Consider the following 27175-nt stretch of genomic DNA (forward strand, 5'->3'; position numbering starts at 1 on the left):
GTGTGGAGCCCAACATGGGGCTTAAACTCATGACCCTAAGATCAAGACCTGAGCTGAGATCAAGAGTCAGATGCCTAATCGACTGAGTCATCCATGTGCCCCCATAAAGACTCTTAATGATAGCGAACAAACTGAAGGTTGTTGGAGAGTATGGATGGGGGATGGGCTAAATGTATTAAGGAGGGCACTTGTGATAAGCACTGGGTGCTACATGTAAGTGATAAATCACTAAATTATATTCCTAAAACTAATATTACACTATATGTTAACTGAATAGAATTTAAATAAAAATTTGAAAAGATAAATTAAAAGATAAAAATTAAATTAATCTGTGCATATTCATGTTCAGTATGTAATAAAACCAGATTTGTTAATTTACCTTTGCTTATTCCAGTTATAAAATAAGTCATGGGGATGTAATGTAGAACATAGGCCATAAAGTCAATAATATTGTAATAACTTTGTAGGGAAAGAGATGGTAACTAGATTTATCATAGGGATTACATTTTGTACATTTTGTAAAAGTATATATGTAATGTATACATTTTGTAATGTATAAAAATATTGAATCACTATGTACACCTAAAACTAATAAGATACTGTATGCTAATTAGACTGAAATTAAAAAGCTTATCTTTGCTCGTAATTAATGAAGAATATGTTTAGTTAATTTTAATTTCCAGTTTCTTTCCTGAAGCAACAGATATCCAAATAGGAAGTATCTTAATGATAAAGATGACTTTGACAGAGTTTCATAAAATACCTATTTCACAATAAATTTCAGAAACTTTAATACTATTCATGTCTTTGTTTCTTTAGGATTGATTCTATTTTTTTTTTAAGATTTTATTTATTTATTCATGAGAGACACACACAGAGAGAGTGGCAGAGATACAGGCAGAGGGAGAAGCAGGCTCCATGCAGGGAGCCTGATGCGGGACTCAATCCCAGGTCTCCAGGATCAGGCCCTGGGCTGAAGGCAGCGCTAAACCACTGAGCCACTCGGGCTGCCCTAGGATTGATTCTACTAATACCTCTCAGAGGTACTCCAGTTAAAAAGCTTTTAAACACAAATCCTCCAAGAACTTAAGTTTTATTTCTTCATCTTTATAATCACTGGGCTATACCTATTTATCTATTTGAAGTTTACTCCAAATCTAATACTTAAACTCTAGAACTTATACTACAACAGGATAGTTGGAAATAAAAATTTTGCCAGAAAAAGCTGGAAGGATTCTAAAACCTTACAAACTTACTCTTGAATGAGGCTAAATATAGCTGAGTGCATAGATATTGGAGAGGGTGGGGGGTAGAGTGTAGGGCTGATTATAAAACTGGGAGTTCTTTGAATTAATTCCTTGTACAATAGAGTGGTATTAAAAAAAAATAAAGATGTACTAATTGGAAGTTTACATATATACTGTGAAATTCAAAAGTAACAGCACCAATTGATTAGAACTTGGACCAACAAAAGATTTTTTTAAGAGTATTTGAAAGTGGATGTTGTTTAGAAGTGCTGGTACATGGTTATAAAAAACAGACTGACTTTCAACTGATTTTATTATTTATATTTTAATTTCTCTAAAGACAGTGCAATTCCTTATTGCTAGCACTTGGGAAAGACTATTCCTAATGCCCCGCCCTTGTCACACCTCCACTATCAATTCACCTTTACCTTTGTTCCAAAAGCTGGTGAGTTACTTTGCCCAATTCAATCCTATCTTCCTCACACACACATATACAAAAAACAGCAAATGGAAACTGAGAACTTGGTTATGCTTAAAAATAGAATAATTTTTTGAGAATATAAAGTTGCTACATAATTTGAACTCACTGCCCTTAATATATTATCTGAAATTGTAATAATCTAAAAGCAAAATAAAAATAAAGCTCATTCAGATTTTGAAAGCTCTGTATATGACAAAGGTATGTGGTACAACAGAGAAAAAGTAGCTTAAGAAAGTAAGAATCTAGTCCTAGCTTTGCAAGAACCAGAGATGTGACTATAAGCAGTTTTTTCTTCTCTGGCCTTGCTTGTCTGTAGTGGACGCAAAACAGTTCACTTTCCTACAAAAGAGGAAGAGTTGCATGCACAGAATATTTCCAAGGTTTTTCTCTAACTCTTGTAAGTCTCTTTAGAAACTTATTTATTTATTTATTTATTTATTTATTTATTTATTTATTTATTTATTTGATAGTCACATACACACACACAGAGAGAGAGAGAGGCAGAGACACAGGCAGAGGGAGAAGCAGGCTCCATGCACCGGGAGCCCGACGTGGGATTCGATCCCGAGTCTCCAGGATCGCGCCCTGGGCCAAAGGCAGGCGCTAAACCACTGCGCCACCCAGGGATCCCTAGAAACCTTTTTTAGAAATAGTTTTTAATAATGATATTTGATAAATAACTTAAAGCAACTGGCACAATTATGCTGCCTCAAAGAATTCCTCCCCCTGATCTCCCTTATTCACAGTAAATGGCAGCTCTGTTGCTCAGATAAAAAAAAAAAAGCTTTGGGAACAACTTTTTTAGATCTCCCTACATCTAACCCATCAAAAATTCTCTGGTCTCTGTATCAAAATTATATTCATATTCTGACCATTTTCTCAGCAACTAGACTGCTACCATCTAAGCATAAGCCCGTACCATCTTAATTAGAACTGCTGCAAGTTTTGTTTTCACTCTATCAATTCTCCTATAATAGACTTTTCTAAATTTAAGTCATATGACATACTGTTCAAAATTCTCTTAAGACTTCCCATCTCCTTCAATGTAAAAACTCTTGGCCATTTCCTTAAAATATCCCTACATGGTCTAACTGGGCACAGCCTACCTCCTTAGTAAAAACCTGTACCACTATGATCTCATCACCTGCCTTTCCTCAATTCACTCTGCTCTGGACCCTGGCCTACTTTCTCCTTCTCATTTACAATCCCACCTCAGGATCTTTGCACTCACAGTTCCTTCTGACTCTCCCCATGATACCACGATTGGCTTCTTTGCTTAATTCATGTCTGCTCAAGTATCTTCCTTAAAAAGATTCTATCAGTACCTATGTAAAAACAGCACTCTACTCCAATCACTACATATCCCTTTACCCTGCTGTATTTGTCTCCAAAGTACTAATTACCATCTAATAGACTCATTAGTGTATTTTAATTATTAGCTTTACCCCAGTAGAATGACAATAGGTGTTCTCAGTTTTCCTCACTGCTGTTTTCTCAGTACCTAGAAGAGTATGTGGCTCCATAATTGAATGAATAACAAAAGTAAAGGAATCGTTAAATAACCAACTGTTTCTCAAACCAACTGTTTTACAGCTAAACACTGCAAGGTTTCATTTTTTAATGGAGAAAATTATATACAGAGATACACAGTCTACTGGATTTTATAATGATTTGGGAAGAAGAGTAAATTGAACTTGCTTATTTTAGGGTCCTGCAAAAAATCTGAATTAAAAGTATATTTGATTATAAAATGTAGTTATAATTTTATTATTTAAGCTACATAATTTGGTCTATTGAGTGTTGCTTTTCTAAGATTAATTTTTGAATATATATAAATTAATATTATGATTTAATAGTCTTAAAGTGCTTACTACAAAAAATTATTCTGGAATCAACTGCATAATTACATTTCCTCAGTGACCTTGTAATCTCGTGAGCATTTACTCTAGACTAAACAGCCTCATTCAGCTGCCCTGTGTCTGTCGATGAAAGAAGCTTGTTTGACAACTGCTTCAAGCAGAAACATATTTTTTTCCATGACTGCATAAAAAAAGATTTAAAACTTACCAGACTAGAGCCAGACTAGAACTTTAAGCACAAAGGTTCATGTTAGATGTGTGAGCTGATTTCTAATTCAAATGCCAAGAAAAACAGATATTAAAGACATTTTGCTGTCATGGCCAGTGAAAAGAAGTTAATTTAGTATACATGTTCATAATTACAACAAAATATAATATATATACTATATACACATACATATTGCAGTTTTTTGTGTGACTTTTTATTTTTTCCACATTCTTTGATTTTTCAGTATCCTTAAGGCTTTTATAAAACTAACAACATATAAACTTAGGTGGACAGCATCAAAAACAAAGATAAAACAAACCCCTTTTCTCCATTCTTAGGCGATGCATGTATCATAATTCAACAGGTAAAGACCTTGACCAAAAAACAGAAATTTCTTCAATGTGACTTAAAAAATGCTTCTCCAAAATGGTAAGAAAAATCATTGATGAAACACTTGAAGCATCAGAAACAAGAAACTGCAGTTATCAGAACTAGATTAACACCAGGTCAAGAAGTTCTAGCCAAACTCCATAAAATATAAAATTGAAGTCAGATGTAGAACATTTAGAGGAAAAATTCATTTTTTCAGATGATGCACTTCCAAATAAAACCCAGATAGTCACCTAATAGAACAAATATTAGAGTTCAGAAATGTAGCTGGATACAAAATAAAAATACACTTAATCAGTTAGAAAGCATAATGAAAATAATTTTATAACAATAGTATCACAATTATAACAAAAAATTTCTAAGTGAGATATATAAAAACTCAGTAATTTTAATTTTTTTAAAGATTTTATTTATTCATAAAATCTTTAAAAAGGGGGCAGGGGGCACCTGCGTGGCTCAGCAGTTGACCTCCTGCCTTTGGCCTACGGCATGATCCTGGAGTCCTGGGATCGCGTCCCACATCAGGCTCCATGTGGGAAGCCTGCTTCTCTCTCTGTCCATGTCTCTGCCTCTCTCTCTTTCTGTCTCTCATGAATGAATTTAAAAATATATATATATATTTATTTATTTATTCAGAGAGAGAGAGAGGCAGAGACATAGGAAGAGGGGGAAGGAGGCTCCATTCATGCAAGAAGCCTGATGTGGTACTTGATCCCAGGACTCCAGGATCACGCCCTGAGCCAAAGGCAGACACTCAACCACTGAGCCACCCAGGCACCCCAAACTCAGTACATTTTAAATACCCATTCTTGGGGCACCTGGGTGGCTAAGTGGTTGAGCATCTGCCTTTGGCTCAGGGCGTGATCCCAGAGTCCAGGGATCGAGTCCCACATGAGGCTCCCCATGGGGGAGCCTACCTCTCTCTGTGTCTCTCTCATGAATAAATAAATAAGACCTTTTAATAACTATATAAATACATACATATATACATACATACTCATTCTTTCTAATCAGTTTATAAGTTTAAAGTAATTCCAAATAAAATCCCGAAAGAAGTGGAGCTTGGTTATTATCTAAGGAGTGAAATGAATGGCTATTTCCTTAGTTAAGTTACTGGTGGGTTTGGTTTGTTTGATTACCTGTTTCACAATATTTTATTCGAAAATTTTCAAATGTACAGATAACCTGAAAGAACTGGATAGTAATTTGCTGCTTTGGCCAATAAAGTTTACTTGGAAGAATAAATGTATAAAAATGCTAGGAATACTCTGAAAAAGATAAATAGCAAAGGAAGAGTTGTCCCATCTGTGCCAAGTAGAATTCTGAGATGGTTCCCAAAATTCCTTGTGCATCTTTGCAAAATCCCTTACCACGGGAGATACGATGGATTTCACTTCTGAGATTATATGGCAAAAGGGATTTTGCAGATGTAATTAAGATCTCAAATCAGTTGACTATGACTTAATAAAAAGGGAAATTGTCTAGGTGGGCCAAAATTAATCAGATAGGTAACCTTGAAAAGAAAGAGATTCAAAGTGATTTTTTTCTTGCTCACACTGAAGATGGAAGCTGCCATGAGTTCTACATCTTCAAAGAACCTAATTCTCCAAGAATATAAAACAGTTCAGAAGATAACACCCCACCCCCCCCACCACCACCACAGAACCAGAGCACCTGCTGACATTTTGATTACAACCACGTGACACCTGAGTTACATGGATCTGGGCAACTTCTGCTCAGACTGCTGACTCACAAACACTGAAAATGAATGAGATAAAAATGGATGGTTTTAGGCCACTTAAATTTGTGGTAATTTGATACACAGCAATAGAAAATAAATGCATAGGTTAATATTAAAACATAGCATGAATTTAATAATTATGTGATACTGTTAAAAAATTGAAACATTGATAGAAAATAAAGGGCAGTGGAAGAAAAAGTCTTAGTATCTTTTTTTAACATTTTTTTTAATTTTTATTTATTTATGATAGTCACACAGAATGAGAGAGAGAGGCAGAGACACAGGCAGAGGGAGAAGCAGGCTCCATGCACCGGGAGCCCGACGTGGGATTCGATCCCGGGTCTCCAGGATCGCGCCCTGGGCCAAAGGCAGGCGCTAAACCGCTGCGCCACCCAGGGATCCCGAGTCTTAGTATCTTAATAAAACACATGAGCTAACAAAAAGAAGTATTGGCTACAATGGTCTGGGCCAACTGATTTACTATGCTGAAAAAATAAAGATTCTTTTATAGCTCCTTACAAAAAAATAAATTCCAGATGGATTAAGCGATTGGATATAAAACTAAAGCTATGCAAAAATTAGAATATAAATATATATAAAGTTCCGTGTTGGTTTAGGACTTGCCTTAGTAGAGAACAATGGAAAATTAACAGGATATCATAGATATAGCCACTGCTCAGAGATTATAACTACTGCATATCATAAACAATGTAAGAATAAAAAAATAGGGGGTGCTTGGGGGTGTGCAGTTAAGTGCCCAACTCTTGGTTTTGGCTTGAGTTGTGGTTTCAGGGTCGTGAGATCAAACCCCACATCAGGCTCTGTGCTCAGTGCAGAGTCTCCTTGGGATTCTCTATTTCCCTCTCCCTCTGTGCCTCTGCTACACTCTCCTTTCCTCTAAAATAAATAAAACTTAAAAAAAAAATAAATAAAATTTAAAATTTCAAGGGCTAACAGCCTTACTATATAGCTGACTCCTATAACTAAATAAGGAAAACAATACTATCCCAATAAAAAAGGAGACAAGGGGAATAAACAGATAATTCATACATAGGGAGGAAAAGAAGAAAATAAATTACAGGGAGGACTCTGACACAAATATAAAGACAATACAAAGATGCTAAGGAAAGGAAATAGTATGTGCAATAACACAAAAATACCTGAAACACCATAAGGTTCTTTTTTTTTTTTTTTTTAAGATTTTTATTTGTTGGGCAGCCCCAGTGACTCAGCGGTTTAGTGCCGCCTTCGGCCCGGGGTGTGATCCTAGAGACCCGGGATTGAGTCCCACTTCGGGTTCCCTGCATGGAGCCTGCTTCTCCCTCTGCCTGTGTCTGTGCCTCTCTCTCTGTGTGTGTCTCTCATGAATAAATAAATGACATTAAAAAAATTTTTTCTGACAGAATAGGTTCAATGTCTCATCTCAAATTCTTGATAAAGAAAGTTCTATCTATCAACTGAAAAAAAAAACAGTTCTTAAGAGCAAAAGATAGGTCATGAAAGCATCTCCAAGATTACTATGAAGGTGGATCTTCTTTTTTTTTTTTTAAAGATGTATTTATTTATTCATGAGAGACACACAGAGAGAGAGGCAGAGACACAGGCAGAGGAAGAATCAGGCTCCCACAGGGAGGCCAATGTGGGACTCTATCCCAGATCCTGGGATCGTGTCCTGAGCCGAAGGCAGATGTTCAACTGCTGAGCCACCCAGGTGTCCCAAAGGTGGATCTTCTATTCTGGGGACTATAGCCTATCCTATCCCCTCAAAAATGAAAAATTTTAATTGCTTTGCTAACAGTAATGGATTTGTTAACATGTTAGTCACTTTTGGTGGGTTAGTTTTATCAAGGTAGTCTATGGCCACATAAGAAAACAAAATTGATAGCTGCTGACAGAAATCAAACAAAAAACTTTCTTCTAATTATCATTATCTAATGACTTTTAATTATCTAAGTCAATTCAATACTATTATACTGTCACAAATTTTTCAATACTATTATACTGTCACAAATTTTTTTACTATTGATTATGTAATAATAGCTAAATAATCTTAGCATCTGGTAAAGAAGGATCCAGGATACTAAACCATCAGACTTTAAATCTGTTTTTTAAAGCTCTCATAACTTGGGGCACCTGGCTTGCTTAGTCAATAGAGCATGCAACCCTTGATCTTGTGGTTTTAAATTCAAATCCCACACTGTATGTACAGATTACTTAAAAATAAAAATCTTTAGGGGTGCCTCAATCTGTTAAGCATTGGCACTTGATTTTGGCTCAGGCTATGATCTCATGGGTGGTGAGATTAAGCTCCACATGGGGCCCTGCACTCAGCATGGAGTCTACTTGGGATTCTCTCTCTCCCTCACCCTCCATCCCTCCCCCCACCCACTAGTGCTCATGCTCCCTTGTCTGTGTTCACTCTCTCTCCCTTCTCAAATAAATTATTTTTTAAGTAAAATAAAATAAAATCTTTAAAAAGTAAAAAATAAAAAATAAAGCTATCACAACTGATAGAGTCACTTATATCGCTTGTTAACAAGAGATCTTAAAGATCATATTTTATCTTATAAAACAAGTTTCTCCTTATTTTTGTAATAAGCTCAAATGAAAAGCTCATATTAATCACTTCCATCTACTTAAAACAGTAGAGATATCTGATTAAATAATTTTAAATTGAGGAATAAAATTGATAAGCACTCATAATTTATATCAGTTAAGAGAATAACTTGTCTTTGGGTGGAAGGTAGTAAAATATTAACTAGAAACACAGTTGATTATTAAAAAGATAGTCTCAGAGTGCCAATCAATGAGATTACTAAACTAACCATGAAAGCCACTGTCTAGGGAATTTCAATTAGCAGTTAAGTTTTCCCAAAGCCTTCTACCACTGGCACAGAATTAATAATATTGCCTTGAGCGAACCAGAAGAGTACCACTAGTGATGTGAACTATAATTATAAATTCATAATACCCTCCTGAATGAAAATTTTTCATTTATTCCTCTTCTGCTTCTCAAGTTTAACTGACTTTAGAAAAGATCTTAGTAAATAAAAAAACACCAAAAATCATGGCAATGTACTTTTCATTTCATTCTTTATCAAAGTTATACATAAGGACAAAATTGTAGTTCTTTGGAGACAATATCTCCCAAGACCTTATATCACCTACTCCCCAAAATAAATAATTAAAATTATTCCTAGAGTACTTGCACCACTACTTTTGCACCAGCTAAAGTGAAACTGCAAAGTGTACCATTCTTAACTTCACCAAGTCACATAGATTTGAAAGCAGATACAAGAAAATAGAAATAAAGTAGTTAATTTACTCTCTATTCGCCTCTAGAAAAACTGAATCTGTTCAGGTTTAGCCTTCTGAAAGTTCCATGTGTATTGCTTACACAGAAATAAACTCTGGCTTCAAAAAAAAAAAGTTTGTAGGATAACATAAGATGGAAATTTTGTTGTAATAGGAAAAAGAGAGAGACGAGTAGGAGCTAGAAGATTGGGGAAAGGGGGGGCGCCTGCCATAAATGGATAAATGAGGCTCATTAGATGCAAGAAATGGACAACTCTTAGGATAGATGATGTGTAATTATTATACCTTTAGTCAACCTGTTTATATTACTTGTACCCTAAGAGCAGCACCTTTGAAGATACAAATCATTCTTTGAAAAGTTATTTCACAGAACAAATTTTTTTCAGTTTCTCTCTAAATGTTTTCTGAAATTCGATAAAAATATATCCTTAGATTTATAATCTTTTTTTAATAAGAAAACAATTAGACAGCATGTAGCTTCAAATAATAATTCCAGAAAAGAAAATGAACTAATAGCATAAGAAATCAATTCAGAATTTATTTTGGCAAATGTTTCAGTATGAGGTCATAACATTACCAAAAAGACTGCTTGAGCTAATCCCAGCTCCAAATACTAAAGCTGTCTGTAACTCAATTCCGTTCTCAAGGTAGAAGGCTGAAGAGATGTGAGATGAATTCTATTGATAAATAAATAGTTCTATATCCAGAAAATGTCAGTTTCTTTAGCAATTCTGATATCAGTGTTGATGATCTAGAAATTTCTACACTACTTAGCTACAGATGGCTAAAAAAAACTGTTTCAGTCAAGGTCTATTGACTTAAACATACATGTTTATTTGAAATCAGAACAATCTGCCTTTTTAACTATTGTGGGTATAGAATATATATGTGGTTTTTGTTGAGAGAAGCAAAAGTCTACTTCAAGAAATTCTGAGGGTGCCAAGGTGGCTCAGTCAGTTAAAGTGTCTGTCTTCAGCTCAGGTCATGATCTCTTGGTCCTGGGATCAAGCCCTGCTGCCAAGCAAGGAGTCTGTTTCTCCCTTTCTCTCTTTTCATACCTCCCCCCAACACCAGCTCGGCTTGTGTGCTCTCTCTCTCAAATAAATAAAATCTTTAATTAATTATTTCTGGAACTGTATTCTAAATAGTCAAAGATTAATGAAAGTTCCTCACCCACCACCACCACCACCCCCCCCCCAAAAAAAAGTGATCCAGCCTCCTTTATTTAAGTTCAAATAAGATTTCAGGTATGAAAAACTTGGGGTAAGTACAAACACTATGGTAATATTTTATCTAAAGGATACTTACCCTACATTTTAAAATCTAAATCATAATGGTAAAGGCAAAACAAAGCCAAAAAGGGGCTGCCAAAGTTTATTAAATTAACAATTTACTCAAAATTGTTGGGAAAAATGCAGTTAAGCAAGCTACATCTATTTTATACAGATTTCTAATAGAGTTAATTAAATATGCACACACATATATATATAGCAGCAGTAGCACCATAGCAGATTAAAAGAGGGAAATAAGGAATATATTCCGTTGAATATACCCAATAAAAATTGGCAATAGAACACTTAATACAAGAGGAAATGGACTTTAAAAAAAAAAAAAAGAGGCAGGACTCAGTTGCTAGGAAAAGCAAAGGTTGGCTGCCACTGGGGGAGAATTAGAAAACCTACTGCCACCTTCCTCAACTCCATACTGACACAGACAAAAGCCTTCAACCACTGAGGAAAGACAATTCTTACCTGTACTAACACAATGATGCAAAGCACAGATCAGGGGACTAACAGGAAACTGTCTTATACCCAACATTTTCTATGCCTACCAACATAGGACAGAGTTCAGTTGTGGGGCTGGGAGAGGAATAGCAAACTCACCTGAAATAAGAGATAAAAGTTGTTTGCCTAGGAAAGAGACAGATATACCAAGAAAGTACCAGCCTAAGGTTCTAGCACACAAGACCTCCTAAGGCTAAATTAAAGTTGGAACAGGAGAACTAAGAAATCCCCTTGTTCCCACCAAAAAGCTAATTCCAAGTAAAGAGGAAAAGCAGTCCATTGCTGGGGAGGAGCGCCAAGAGAGAATCTTATATAGCTCAGGCTGGCAGAGCCTGCTGAAAGCTGAGAGTGGAGCAAGAAGACTGAAAAGATTCCTCCAACACTCCAAGTCTCATACTAGGCACAAAGTGGCAAGAGACTGTAACTGGAAGAAGTTGAAACCTTTGAGCAACAACTGGAGCAACAACAAGACTCAAACTAAAATTAAACTACAGGCTTTATACTTCTCTATACTAATGCCCTGACAGAAAAAAAAGACATAAATATTGTGGAGCATAAATATTACTTATCTCAGTCTCTGCTGTTCTATCACACAGAATATCCAATACTCAAATAATAATTATAATAAACACAGAAGAGCAGGAAAAATAAATCTATCATCATGACATAAAATAATCAATAGAACCAGACCCAGAGATGATAGAACTATCAAAGGGGCACTTAAAAATAACATGATTAGTAAGTTAAAAGATCTAGGAAAAAAGACAGAGAATATGTATAAACAGGGAATTTCAGATAAGATATGAAATTGCAAAAAGGATATGGAAATGCTAGATATAAAAATAGCAAGATCAAAGGAAGTCTTTTGATAAAAAAGAAATCCATGAAGAAATAATGGTTGAGATATTTACAAAATATAAACAACAAATTATAGATTTAAGAAGTACAGAGAAACTTGGAAAGCTCAGAGAAACTGTATTTTTATATATAATGACAGTTCCTTGTAGAAAACATATAATAAATCTTGTTTTTAATACAATCTGGCAATCTCAGCTTCTTATTTAGAATATTTAAACCTGTGCTATCTAATATGGGAGCCACTCGCCAGACATGGTTATTTAAACTAAACTGAATAAAATTTAAAATTCAGTTCTTCATTTGTACTAGACACATTCAAGTGCTCAATAGAAGCATGAAACAGAGGGATACTAAACTGGACAGTATAGATATACTACATTATACTTTTTGACTAAATATATTTTGTGGCTCATTTCTCATAAATATAGTTACATTATAAACAGCAGAAAACCAGTACACCTACTCTTTTTCATGGCAAGGTCACAACTCTCGTATTTTTACTGGCAGTAATTAAGCTCCTATTTCTAAAAAATTACACAGTGAGCTGAGAATGAATAGCTACTTCAGTATGGCTACCAACAACATCATTAAAAGAAGAATATAATCCAATCTTAATCTCAAAAGAACTAACAAAACCATACCAAAAAAAAAAATGTGTACACTTAGTACTAAGCATTCATTTTTCACAAAAGAGTAAAGTTCTAAAATTAAAAATCTAAAACTTTTCTAAAGAGTAAATTCAAAATAGTACAAACAGAAAAGCCCTAAGCATCAGCTCCTCAATCAGAAGTTCTTGGACACTTACCCAAGTCTTCCTAGCATCTCAAGATCAGGAACTTGTGGTCCACATGTCTCTATGTGCAGTGGTTGATATTCATATAGAGCTTCTTCAAGCTTTTGAATAGGTGCTAATGAAATATGCTGACCCTGTTAGAAAAATTAAGGAAAGCAATACCTTTCATTTTCATTTTACCACTTATTTGTAGACTAAATTCCTCACTCTAAAAGTTATTATCCAGGGGCACTTGGGTGACAGAGTCACTTAGGCATTGGACTCTTGGTTTCTGCTCAGGTTGTGATCTCAGTCATGGGGCTGAGCCCTGAGTCAGGCTCTGCACTCAGTGTGGAGTCTGCTTAGGACTCTCTCCCTTCCCCTCTACCTGTACCCATTCTAAAATACATAAATAAATAAATCCTTTTTAAAAAATAAAAATGTTATCCATTGGGGAGGTCTGGCTGGCTCAGCTGATAGAGCATACGACTATTGATCTCAGAGTCAGGAGTTTGAGTCCCACACTGGGTATAGAGATTATATAAATAAACTTCTTAAATAACTTTAAAAATAAAATAAAATTTAAAAATATTACCCCCCAAAAAAATAAATAAAATAAAATAAATAAAAATATTACCCATTAACTCTATTTCATAGGTATAATTCATTATATTACTGAAACCTACATTTTATAATTTACACTAATTGACACATGATTTAAAAGAACGTCAAATCCATCATTAAATTCAAATTTAGCCTTAAAGAGTATAGCTATTCAATACCAATGCAGAATTCAACAAACATATAAGCTTAGTCCATCTTCACATTTTCCTATTTATTATACAGCTTTGACAGTTTCGGTAAAATCAGTATTTTATTGAAAACCCTAACTAGGGAAAAACACTAATGAAATTATTCTCCATAAAATTTTGCCACATATGTCTACTCTCTTAAGTCTTCACAGTGAATCAACCTTACTTACCAAATGTGTGCGTATCATGTCTACTTACATATACACATGAGGAATTTTGTGCTAAAAACTAAGTTGAATGAAAAAATAAATAAATAAAAACTAAGTTGAATGAAACACAATTTCTCTGAAAAGAAATAACTACTGAACAACTATAATAAAAGGACTGTATATGATTACAACCATACAATTCAGCCATCATTACACTGAGATTTATCATACATCTGAGCATAAATTCTAATTTTTAAAAATCCCTGTTTTTTATAGTCCATATTTTCAGATTCTAACTCTAGTTCTATTTTTCTTTGTATAGTTCTCATCAATTTATTTCCTAACTTTTTAATAAAAATTAGCTCTTAATTAACTCCATCATTTTCTAGTTTATAGTTTATTTCTGCTGTTACTCTCTTAGTTTCCTTTTCCCCTAAATTACTAAGTTGAATACAGAGTACATTTATCTCTTTTATTTAAAAAACAAATAAATAAATAAAAACCATGACCTAAAAGTGATAAAGTGCAACTGAGGCAATGAGGAACAACCACTGACAATGTTTGCATCTGACTTGTGGTTTTTCTCTTTACTAAATTTATTCCCATGTAGCATCATCCTAGCTAGTTTACTGTCATGTATTAATAACTTCTCTAACAATGTGACCTCAAAAGTACTTCATCAAACATTGCCAAAGGACTAGAACAGACATTTCTCCAAAGATATACAAACTGCCATTAAGCACACGAAAAGACACTTAACGTCACCAGTCATTAAGGAAATGCAAATCAAAACCACAATTACATACCATTTAACACCCATGACTATTTAGGATGGCTATTATCCAAAACAAATAAATAAAACCACAAAAAAATAGCAAGTTTTGGCAAGGATGTAAAAAAAACTGCAACTCTTGTGTGTTGCTGGTGGGAATGTAAAATCGCACAGCCACTATAAAAACAGGGTGGGGATTCCTCAAAATGTTAAATATAGAATTACCACATTAGCTAGTAACTCTATTCCTGCATATATACACAAAAATAATCAAAGTAGGAAATCAAACAAATTTTTGTACACTCATATTCACTGCATCATTATTCACAGTAGCCAAAAGGTAGGAGCAACTCACGTGTTCATAGATGTATAAATGAATAAACCAAATGTGGCATACACACACTGGAATATTATTTGGCCTTAAAAAGGAAGAAATTTTGACCCATGTTAAAACATGGATAAATTCTAAAAATATGCTATGTGAAATAAACCAGTTACAAAAGGACAAAATTGTATGATTCCAACTACCTAAGATTCATAGAGTAGTCAAACTCACAGAGAAAGTACGTACAATGGTGGTTGCCAGAAGCTAGGATGAGACAGGAAGGAGATGGGCTGTTAGTATTTAACAGGTACAGAGTTGTAGTTAGAGAAGACTGAAAAAGAAAAGTCTAAAGATGGATAGACTACAATGTGAATATACTTGATACCAAGAACCATAAACTTGGGGAGCCTGGGTGGCAGAGCTGGTTAAGGATCCAACTCTTGGTTTTGGCTCAAGTCATGATCTCATTGTCCTGAGATCCAGCCCCATGTCAGGCTCCATGTTCAGCATGGAGTCTGCTTGAGATCCTTCCTCCTTCTCCCCCTCCTGCTCATTCTCGCTTTCTCAAAGAAATAAATAAATCTTAAAAAAAAAAAAAAAAAACACTACATCCCTTTAAAAAGAGTTAAAATGGTAAAGTTTATGTTATGCATAATACCACAATCAACAAAACTAAAAGACAACCTACAGAATGGGAGAAGATATTTGCAAATGATGTATCAGATAAAGGGCTAGTTTCCAAGATCTATAAAGAACTTATTAAACTCAACAGCAAAGAAACAAACAATCCAATCATGAAATGGGCAAAAGACATGAACAGAAATCTCACAGAGGAAGACATAGACATGGCCAACAAGCACATGAGAAAATGCTCTGCATCACTTGCCATCAGGGAAATACAAATCAAAACCACAATGAGATACCACCTCACACCAGTGAGAATGGGGAAAATTAACAAGGCAGGAAACCACAAATGTTGAAGAGGATGCGGAGAAAAGGGAACCCTCTTGCACTGTTGGTGGGAATGTGAACTGGTGCAGCCCCTCTGGAAAACTGTGTGGAGGTTCCTCAAAGAGTTAAAAATAGATCTGCCCTACCACCCAGCAATTGCCCTGCTGGGAATTTACCCCAAAGATACAGATGCAATGAAATGCCGGGACACCTGCACCCCGATGTTTCTAGCAGCAATGTCCACAGTAGCCAAACTGTGGAAGGAGCCTCGGTGTCCATCAAAAGATGAATGGATAAAGAAAATGTGGTTTATGTATACAATGGAATATTACTCAGGCATTAGAAACGACAAATACCCACCATTTGCTTCAACGTGGATGGAACTGGAGGGTATTATGCTGAGTGAAATAAGTCAATCGGAGAAGGACAAACATTATATGGTCTCATTCATTTGGGGAATATAAATAATAGTGAAAGGGAATAAAGGGGAAAGGAGAAAAAATAAGTGGGAAATATCAGAAAGGGAGACAGAACATGGAAGACTCCTAATTCTGGGAAACGAACTAGGGGTGGTGGAAGGGGAGGAGGGCAGGGGGGGTGAGGGTGACTGGGTGGCGGGCACTGAGGTGGGCACTTGACGAGATGAGCACTGGTGTTATTCTGTATGTTGGCAAATTGAACACCAATAAAAAATAAATTTATTACTATAAAATAAATAAAAATGGGTTTTAGATATTCTGATTTATTCATTTACCTTGTTAGAGTAATACACCAGAAAAAAAAGAAGTGAAATACCTAGAAAACTTTGTTAACATAATTTTAACTCCTAACTTCCATATGTTTCATAGCTTTTCTAAATAAATATGAAACTGTCAAACTAAATCTTTTACTATCTCACAGAAATCCAATCTCTGAACAATGATTCTGACTACAGGGAGTTACATGGGTTAAGAAGAAAACTCCCTAAGTGGGACATCTTGAGTGACATTTTGACATTCCTGTTTCAAAGTATCTTCTTCATAGGCTGCCAAGTACTAAATTCTCCTGCCATATGATACATAAAGTCCAGTATTAGTGTTACATTATTAGGTGAGGGGGGAAAAAAGGAGAAGTGAAAAAAGAAAAACTAAGAATTAAAGAAGAAAACCTATTATATAGTCCTAGTAACATAGTAATACAGATTACTTTATTATTCTGTTTTCATTTTATAAATCATGCAAGGCCAATAAAAGATGATATGGAATGGATATTTTCAAGAGCTGGAATGCTTTCCAAGGAAAATAATATTCAAAAAAAGACAGGCTCTTTTAAGTCATACTAAAAGTGATCGTTCACTAAATACCAACAAAAAAGCCCAAGTTACTGAAGTAATGAAATCATATCATCCAAAATCTTTTCTGCAAGTTTATAGGCACATAAAAGATCATCTAGTATAATAACAGTTATCATTATTTACTTGGTGCCAGGCACTGGTCTAATAGCTTTTTATGCATTATTTCATTCGTATTCACAATAATTTTATAAGATAAATACTATTATTCCTACTTCACAGATAAGGAACAGGGGTTTAGATAGGTGATTTAGGCCTCTGCGGGAGCGGTGGGTGTTGTACACAATCATCATGGCAGCGTCCAGAGCTCTGGATGGCATGGAGGAACCTGGCATGGACACGGAGGCTGAGGTGGTGGCAACCGAGGCCCCCGCGCGTCCCCTTAACTGCGTGGAGGCGGAAGCGGGCGGCGGGGGCGGCGGGCCGAGGACTCCTGCGCGGCGCCAGGCAACCTGCAGCCAGCCCCGGCGCAGCCTCCTGGGGACCCTGCAGCCCAGGCCTCAGTCAGCAACAGCAAAGACGCCGGCGGCGGCGCAGGCAGGGAGCTAGTGGCCCTGAAGATCGTCTGGAACAAGACTAAACACGACGTGAAGCTCCCCTTGGATAGCACAGGTTCCGAGCTGAAACAGAAGATTCACTCGATTACAGGTCTCCTTCCTGCCATGCAGAAAGTCATGTATAAGGGACTCGTCCCTGAGGATAAGACGTTGAGAGAAATAAAAGTGACCAGCGGAGCAGAGATCATGGTGGTTGGCTCCACGATAAATGATGTTTTGGCTGTAAACATACCCAAAGATGCTGCCCAGCAGGATGCAAAGGCCGAAGAGAACAAGAAGGAGCCACTCTGCAGGCAGAAACAACACAGGAAAGTGTTGAATAAAGGAAAACCCGAAGATGTGATGCCATCTGCTAAGGGTGCCCAGGAGCGCCTGCAGACGGTACCCTTATCTGGCATGCACAAGAAGTCTGAAGGCAAAGTGAGGCTCATCTTCAAGCTAGAACAAGACCAGCTGTGGATCGGCACTAAACAGCAGACTGCGAAATTGCCCGTGGGCTCCATTAAAAATGTGGTCAGTGGGGGATCCCTGGGTGGCACAGCGGTTTGGCGCCTGCCTTTGGCCCAGGGCGCGATCCTGGAGACCCGGGATCGCGTACCACGTCCGGCTCCCGGTGCATGGAGCCTGCTTCTCCCTCTGCCTGTGTCTCTGCCTCTCTCTCTCTCTCTGTGACTATCATAAATAAATAAAAATTTATTTTAAAAAAATGTGGTCAGTGAACCTATTGAAGGACACGAAGACTACCACATGATGGCATTTCAGTTGGGCCCCACGGAAGCCTCTTACTACTGGGTGTACTGGGTCCCAACTCAATATGTGGATGCAATCAAAGACACTGTACTGGAGAAGTGGCAGTATTTTTGAAAGCACTTTCACCTCTGGCCCAGGAGACTGACCCAAAGTGAAGGACATTGCTGGGAGAGGGCCGCAGCATCCCTGGATTTCAGAGCTCTGGGACTTTGTTCAGAACAAAAAAACCCAAAAAATACATAAATACATATATAATTAATAAAATAAAAAAATAAAATAGGTGATTTAGCTAGGTCACTCTGTATTAATGGTAGGTTGAGGATTAGACATGGCTTTAGAATCTAATAATTTTGTTACATTCTAAAGCCAGTGTTCTTTTCCTCTGACTCCCTTATTTTATAGATAAAGAAGTATTTAAAATATAAATTTTCGGAAAGTCACATAGTAAGAGTCAAATCTCCTAATTCCTGTCTAGTATGGGTTCTACCTACCTTTTAATATCTTATTTTTAAATAATATAATGATGGTTGTTCAATTTAAAAGTTTGATCTTAAATTCTGGACAGTTTAAGATAAATTTTTATACAAATTTCTAATAGCTATGGTTGAAACAATGCAGGCTCAAAAACTATTTTTTTAATTATAGGATGTGGAGAACAGTAAACAACACTGTGGTAATTCTGTTTACCATGAGAATGGTAAATTTCATAGGGCAGCCCGGGTGGGTCAGCAGTTTAGTGCCGCCTTCAACCCAGGGCCTGATCCTGGAGACCGGGGATCGAGTCCCACATTGGGCTACCTGCATGGAGCCTGCCTCTTCCCTCTGCCTGTGTCTCTGCCTCTCTTTCTCTCTCTCTCCTATGAATAAATAAAATCTTTAAAAAAAATGATGCCAAAACTTCACCTTGTAATGTTCAATTTAACTGTCCCCAAAAACACTTGGTGTGAGATAGATGCCCAATTTTTCAAATCTAAAGCCAGGGAAGAAGAACTTACAGGACAAATCATTGACATAATTAAAATTAAAATCACCAACAGATAAAAATGTCTTAGCAAGTCCTATGAGGAAAATGTTGGAGTACATGAAAATATGCTCAACATTAATCTTTAAGAAAAATGCAAATTAGGGGTGCCTGGGTAACTCAGTGGTTGAGCCTCTGGCTCAGGTTGTGATCCCGGGGTCCTGGGATCAAGTCCCGCATCAGGTTCCCCGTAGGGAGCCTGCTTCTCCCCCTGCCTATGTCTCTGCCTCTCTCTGTGTGTCTCTCACGAATAAATAAATAAAATCTTTTTTAAAAATCCAAATTACAATGACAATGAAGTACTACTTCACAGCCACTAGTTTGGACATAATCAAAAGAACAACAATAAAAAATTTTATTGAGGATGTAGAGAAACTAGAACCATTATACATTCTGATGAGAGTGTACAATGGTGCCACTTTAGAAATTAGCAGTTTTTCTTAAGTGTACAAATAATATATTATGACTTAGTACTTCACTCCTTCCTTTCCAAGAGAAAGGAAAACCTATGACCACACAAAGTCTTGTATGAGATATTCCTAGCAGCATTATTCATAGTAGCCAAATACTGGAAACAATCTACATGTCCATCAACTGGTGAACGAATTCGAAAATGCGGTATATGCAATACGATATGAATATTAACTCATAATTTAATATTAATAAAATACGCTGAATACTAATCATCAACAAAAAGGAATAAAATATTGATACATGCTGCAACATAGATGAATTTCAAAAACACTACGCTGAGTGTAAGAAACCAAAGGACTATATATTGTAGGATTCCATTTACATGAAATATCCAGAAAAGGTAAAAGTACAGAGACCAGTAAAAAATCTACCGAAAACAGATTAATGCTTGTGAGGAGTTAGAAGTGTGAATTCAGAATAACTGCAAAGAAGTACAAGAATCCACTGAATTGCACATTTATAATGAGTAATTTTTTACAATAAGTAAATTATACTTCCATAAAGCTGTTTACAAAATATAAAGTTTAAGATGGTGGTTCAAATCAACATTGTCGACAATGAAATATCCAAGAACAAATTCTCAGTAAAGGTAGAAAATATAAAACAAACCTAAGAGAAATTCTGCCATCTTTATCATCAAAGTGATAGACAAGTCATGAGAATAAATAAGATCTGAAGGAGGCAAATGTCTTGAAAAACACCCACATTAGGTAATTGAGTACATTTTGCTACTTCTAAGAATATAACACAAAACTAAGGCCTTTCCAACTTTTGTTGTTGTTGTCATATAAATAATAAATAAATGAAACATTGAGGATAAAAATGTAGTAAGAGCCACAGCAAATCACACAACCCAATACCCATGCAAGTTGTGTAATGTTTTTACTCCCCTAAAATGTAACAAAATGGAGCCCCTGTTTCTCTTCTAAGATATACCTGAGAGCTCTACATTATATTTCAATCATTTGCCAGCCAAAAATATATGCACACAGGGAAAGATTTTCTAAAATTCAGCTCATTTCCATATAGAAAAACATAGCAATATTTGAGGAATAATGCTGACCAAGCAAATTATACATAGCTATAATTTTAAGTATAATTTGAAATATATTCTTTAGCTTTTCTTACTTAGCAAATTTCAAGACTACTGTAAAAATAGTTTACTATTTAAAACTTAACTGTTAGAACATCTATACATTACAAATATTACTCATTATTCTTTCTCCTCATATAAAGGAGAAACACAGACTATCTTTTGTGATAACTTAATATCAGGATTTAATTCCAAATAAAAAACTATATGATATAGATTTCTGGAATCCATTCAGTAAGAAGTGAAATTAACTCTGAAAGCAACTTTAAAAAACCTCTGGTCATTATGTTAAAAGAACACATACACACTTTTAGAATGCAGCAACCATTTAGAATAACTTTACTAAAAAAAACATTATTTTCGAATAAAAGTAACAGCAACAGAAATAGTTCATTAGTAATCATTAGTATCTAGGTTGTTGAAATGAGCAATAATAAAAATACTAAAATGGAAGGATTGAACTTGTCATGATTAGCACCAGGTAATGCATAGAGTTGTTGATCACTATATACTGTACACCCAAAAGTAATATAACACTGAATATTACCTAATTGAAATTAAAACAGAAACTTTAAAAAATACTAAAATTAAAATATCTTTTCACATAAATCAGTATATAATTTATTAAGTACCATAAAAAGAAGCATAAAGTATTAGCAATTTAGGGACTTATCAAAGTTCAATGATTCTGAAAAATCCTTTAACACAAATTTTAAGGATTCTCTTAATTTTTCTGTCTTGCTTATATGACTTGTCAGGCTAGTCTCGTTTTTAGCATATTTGCTAATAAGTCCTGTAAGCTTGTCTAACTGTATGTAATTATCTGTTTAACATCTGTCTCACCCATTAGACTAGAATACCCAATGTTCACTGCCATTTCTACAGCACAGTACCTGGCAACAAAGAGCTACCTGATGTTTTATTGAATGAATGAATACTACAAAAGGGCATGTGAATGGTCATATGGTATAGCAATATGAACCCTAGGAAAACTCTAAGAGTCAGTTTTCCATATTCTGTGAATTTAAGAACACTCTTACTAAGCATAAACAACTGAAATTTTGTTAATCACAGGTATTGTAAGGGTACATAAGGAATACAACTCTACCTTCTCCACAGTTTAATATTGTTCTCTTTCACTTATTCATTACAGAAAATTTGTGGATGCTTTTTATCCCTAGGCTGGAAATGTGTCTTCTAGCCCCTTAAGAATCCATTTTAACAAAATTTCAGATGATACTGCGGTATTCTGTGGCTATCATCACCTATTCACGCAACAAATAATGAATACTAACTGTATGTCCAAAACTAAAAACTTCAACAGTTGAACAAAACAGATAGAAGCCCTGCACTCAGGGAGCTTACTCTCTACTAACTTTTCAGTGGGATTGTGCCTTCTACTATTAAGTCTTTGAATCATCTAAATGCAAAACAAAACAAAGAAAAAAAACAATGATAGTGGTGGTTGTTTTCATAAACTGAGTCCTCTAAAATCTTAAATTTATCAAATCCTATAGAGCGTGTCTTGGTACTAAAGGGAATTAAAAACCAGAATATTTCAGGGTTCTCAGAGCATTAAACCACTACAATCCTGGTTATTATTTCCAGAGAAAATACCTATAGGAGACCCTTTAGAAAATCAATTGTTTTTTCTGAAATACTGTTTCTATGTTGGTTAGTGTCCTAATGTTTTCCACTTTTGCATATATACGTATGCACCTGTATATAGACGTAGATATATATTTTCAATTATGTGGAGCATATGTGTGTCTCTCGCAATTTTGTAACAGCATTAAGAATAGTTAAAGAACATAACTGGCACTGTCTTCAACTTGCTCATTCTAATTAATACTTTTTTGGTAATTCAGTTGTTTTTCATGTTTTTAAGTAGCAAGCAGAACAATTTTTATACTATGCTATTCTGGTCACTCAAGGATGGTATCAGCTTGTCATCACTACAACAGCTGCATAGTAATAACTTCCTGCTAGCACATAATTTTATGGTAAGTACATTTCATTTTCCTCCATAGAAATGGCTTTCTCTAACTTCTTTCAAAATTTACAGTAAACAGCATTAAGGTCTACAAGGGATGAGACCATACATGGTAAGAGGCAACTAACTATATTTTTATGTTGGCACTGCCTCTAAACTAAAATGAACTGAGGGAGGGGCTAGCTCAAGTTGGTGAAGGATGTGATTCTTGGTCTTGGGTGTTGTAAGTTCAAGCCCCACACTGGGTGTAGCGATTACTAAAAAATAAACTACTATTTTTAAAAAATAAAATGAACTGAGGTGATACAACTCCCAGCTTCATTTTCATAATCTAAAATGGGGATGTGGAGAGTGAATTGGGGTTTGGACCAGATTTTTTCCAGGTCTAACCTGCTATGATTTCATGACCACTAAATGGAAAGAAGCCATTACCTCATAATGTATCATGAAAATAAAAAAGAATTTTCCCCAAATTTAATGTAGAATATTTTTATTCTAATTATACCAGAAAAATAGCCAGTGAAAAAAAACAAGTATGAATCCCCAGATTCTCAAGTCTCAACTAGAATCATGAGACTACATTCCCTTTCTGAATGCATGTTTTGCAATGAACAGAACTTTTCCTAAAAACTATTACGATTTACTCTTTAAAGCATTCTAATGCTGAATTATTACCACAAATCAGACTTTATGAGGATTCCTTATCTTTTAAAATATGGTATCAAAATAAATAAAATAAGGTGCTTAATTAGTTTATATTACCAATTTTTCTCCAAAATTTTCCTTCTCAAAAAAAGCAAGTTCAAGAATATGAAAGAAGTTTTATCCTGAATAGCACCATATTTTTCTAGTTCTTTAGTGATGATCAGTTCCATCCAAATATGTAAGATATGCTTTAAAACATTAAAGAAGAATTTCTGTATCTAGCTGGGCTTAAGCTTCTTGTTCATCACTAGAAAGCAAATGGTTCTAAAAGAGTTATACCCTCCCTTAGCAAAGCCAAGTCTCCAAAACAATTTCTGTCACACTGGCTCCAGAAACCTCATCACAATCTGTTCACTAAAGTGGAATTACTTTAAGGCTTTGTTAACTACAGTCATTTGCAATGCCCTTGTTACAACATACAGCAGTTAGTGTTCAAATTACCACACAGAAAAGCATCCTTTAACAATATATCAATTCTTTTGTAGAATTATTGTTACACAAATATATTTGTATATATATTGTTAACATGTATTTATTTCTTACTGTTAAATAAATATAAACTATTCCTTGAAGAAAAAACTTCAAAAATAAAATTTAACATATTTAGAAATTTAGAATGGAGGAAAATTAGGAAATAATTATCTATTAAAAAGATCATTATCATTAAGGCATCTCAATTATAATTATAACCAAGTTCTGCATATTTTTAAAAAAACCATTTCTATAAATTCCTTTGTGTTAGTGTAGAAATACTATGGTTCATATAGAAACTAAATTCAAGGGGCACCTGGGTGGCTCAGAGGTTGAGCGACTGCTTTTGGCTCAGGGTGTGATACCAGAGTCCCGAGATCGAGTCCCACAGCGGGCTCCTGCATGGAGCCTACTTCTCCCTTTGCCTGCTGTCTCTGCCTCTTTCTGTGTCTCTCATGAATAAATAAATAAAATCTTTTTTTTAAAGAAACTAAATTCAATAATATATTTGTAGGCATATACCATTAGTTTTCAGAAAGCCAAAGATCTCAAACTAAAGAGATGAACATGAAATACAAAAGGAATATATTTTCTCCCTATGCTTTCACCTGTTTTTACTATAGTTGCATTCATACAAATTTATCTCCTGAAACATGCAAATAAGCTAGTCATTTCTGCCTCAGACAATTCTACACTAAAACATCCAAGTGGTCCAAATGGTATCTAGAAGGGTCCTAAGTGATGTGACTGACTTAAATTCAACAAAACTATAACAGTGAAGTCATAACTTATACAAGGATTAGGTTCAAAGGTCAGAGTAAAGCAAAACTGGACAAAATAACCTCTCAAAAATCCCTTCTTTAAATAAAATTCATAAACTATATATTCCCCTATGCATATTTTAATTGCTTTACATAAATAAACTAGTTTTTCCTCAAGCATTGGAATGGGTTACTGTGGGTTCTGTGGAAAAGCAGATAAAGTAGTTGGCTGGTTTGGCAACTACGCTGTTTCAAAAACATTTTTTTACTGAAAGAATAAAAGAATTATTTGCTATTTTTCTCCCCAGTTTTGTGTTATTTTCAACTTTAGTTGAATTCAAATAAGTTAAATATACATATAATAATGACTTGGCTACACATGACAGGTATTTAAATATTCATTCAGTTGAATATTTATCTTGGAAAAAAATGACATCTGAGATGAAGGGTGAATGGGGCTGAAATGGAAGGGAATGTACTGCCATTCTAGGCAGTACAATAGTGAAAGTAGGAGCCAGAATGTAGATGATTGAAGAAAGAATGAGAATTGAGGAAGTAGAACATTGAGCAAACATGATTATTATTTTCATCAAATTTTAAGATAAAATGAAAAGAGAGAGATATGATGGTAGCTTAAAGAAGAAGTAGGGTCCAAGGAAGAGATTTTATTTTATTTTTGTGGTTCTAGGTTTTATTTTTCCTGAAGCACTGGTAAATGAGGCAGTGTTGAAAAGTATTATTTTTACATTCTTTCTCTGATGCTTGTCTTGCTACTGAACTACTGTTTGTTGCCAAGAGGACAGAGCGTCCAGCAAATCATATCTGTTTCTATAAAAAGATCAGAAAAGAAAAACATCAAGGAGACTATTTGGTGAGACAAAACCTGCCTCCTTAAAAGAGTCTGCAATAATATTAAGAAAAGCAACATTTGCCAGAAATTTTTAAAACTTTTCAGATACATAACATTTTATTTAGTTAAATTACTTTTAGTAATTACCAAAAGAGTTTCCAGAAAGAATTCTTATCTTGGCACTTTAGGTGACTTTCAGTTACCCAATAATAATGACAACTTATATATCAAGTCTACATTTTGGAATGTAATAAAATAAAAAACTGATTTATAGAAAGTTCTCTACAAATATTACTATTATATTAGCAAAACAAAAAATATCGCATGGTAAGCTTATTAGTCTTCTAAAGCAAAAATATTTTTTAGTGAAAAGGTAGCAGAAAGCTTCTTTATACCATAATAAGAGACTGAATAATTCAAGAGATCATGTTATTTTATTTATCTGTGCCTAGTACAGTGTTAGGATATACTAGGAATGCTTGCTTGATGAATGAACAAATGTTTTATAATGATCAGTATCCAATTCACTCCAATCCCCTACTCCAAAGTTATCCTCCCCAAAAACTATATCACAAATCTGGTTCTATTTGAGATCATTTAACTAAAGAATGAGTAGTTACTGTGTCATTCCCGTTGTAGAAAATAAGTAAAATCCTAAACCTAAGCCAAGCTACAATTGACTTTATCTTTTTTTTTTTAAGATTATACTTATTTATTCATGAGAGACACACACACAGAGAGAGAGAGAGAGAGGCAGAGACATAGGCAGAGGGAGAAGCAGGTCCCCTGCAAGGAGCCCAATGCGGAACTCGATCCCAGATCCTGGAATCATGCCCCAGGCCAAAGACAGATGCCCAACCGTTGAGCCACCCAGGCATCCCTGACTTTATCCTTCATCTGTCCTAGAAGCAAACAACAAATGGTATGAATACCCTAAACTGCTTCTTTCAAACACACATAGTTATGTGTTATGTCAAACACTACTACCATTATCAGCACTGCCAACCCCCTCACAAAAACCACCGTGCAACTAGATCTACATTCTTTTTTCCCTAAGATTCTATTTTTTTAACCAATTGTCACACCCAACGTGGGGCTTGAACCCACAATCCTGAGATCAAGAGTTGTACACTCCATGAACTGAGCCATCCAGGTGCCCCTAGCTCTATATTCTTAAATGCAAAATAGAATAGAACATTTAGGATTCTCTGATTCCCTGTTCACTTGCAGTTTTGCCTAAATTGTCTTTTACTAAAGTCATACAGGTATAGAACGTGATTATTAACAGTGGGGTTCCATGGAAAGGACACAGAAACATTTATTAAACATCTACTGTATGCTATACACTGTACTAGGTACTACACACACATTTGAAATAAATATTATTTTGCCTATTTTACAGGAAAAGAAACTGATGTTTCCCAAGGCCGAGTAACCTACCCAGATTTTAAAGCCTATACCGCCAGAATCCACCAAGCACTCTTCTATTACAGGACTGCAGTATGA

At 35.2% G+C, this 27175-nt stretch overlaps 2 protein-coding genes across 2 annotated transcripts in view; one reads left to right on the top strand and one right to left on the bottom strand.

Annotated features, from left to right (window-relative positions):
* The window catches only part of MNAT1 (MNAT1 component of CDK activating kinase), a 203261-nt gene that overhangs the window by 56087 nt on the left and 119999 nt on the right, over positions 1 to 27175 (bottom strand). Inside the window, exon 7 of the mRNA XM_055304419.1 lies at positions 12689 to 12810. Within this exon, the coding sequence (XP_055160394.1) occupies positions 12689 to 12810 (122 nt within the window). The remainder of the gene's footprint in view (positions 1 to 12688; positions 12811 to 27175) is intronic.
* On the top strand, positions 17253 to 18453 carry LOC129496327 (ubiquitin domain-containing protein UBFD1-like). Its single transcript, XM_055304421.1, is given in 3 exon segments — positions 17253 to 17414; positions 17417 to 18054; positions 18253 to 18453. Coding segments are annotated over 3 exon segments (930 nt in total). The 5' UTR covers positions 17253 to 17285; the 3' UTR covers positions 18416 to 18453.

The sequence above is a fragment of the Nyctereutes procyonoides genome, unplaced genomic scaffold (genome assembly GCF_905146905.1).
Source record: "Nyctereutes procyonoides isolate TBG_1078 unplaced genomic scaffold, NYPRO_anot_genome, whole genome shotgun sequence".
In the NCBI taxonomy this organism is placed as follows: domain Eukaryota; kingdom Metazoa; phylum Chordata; class Mammalia; order Carnivora; family Canidae; genus Nyctereutes; species Nyctereutes procyonoides.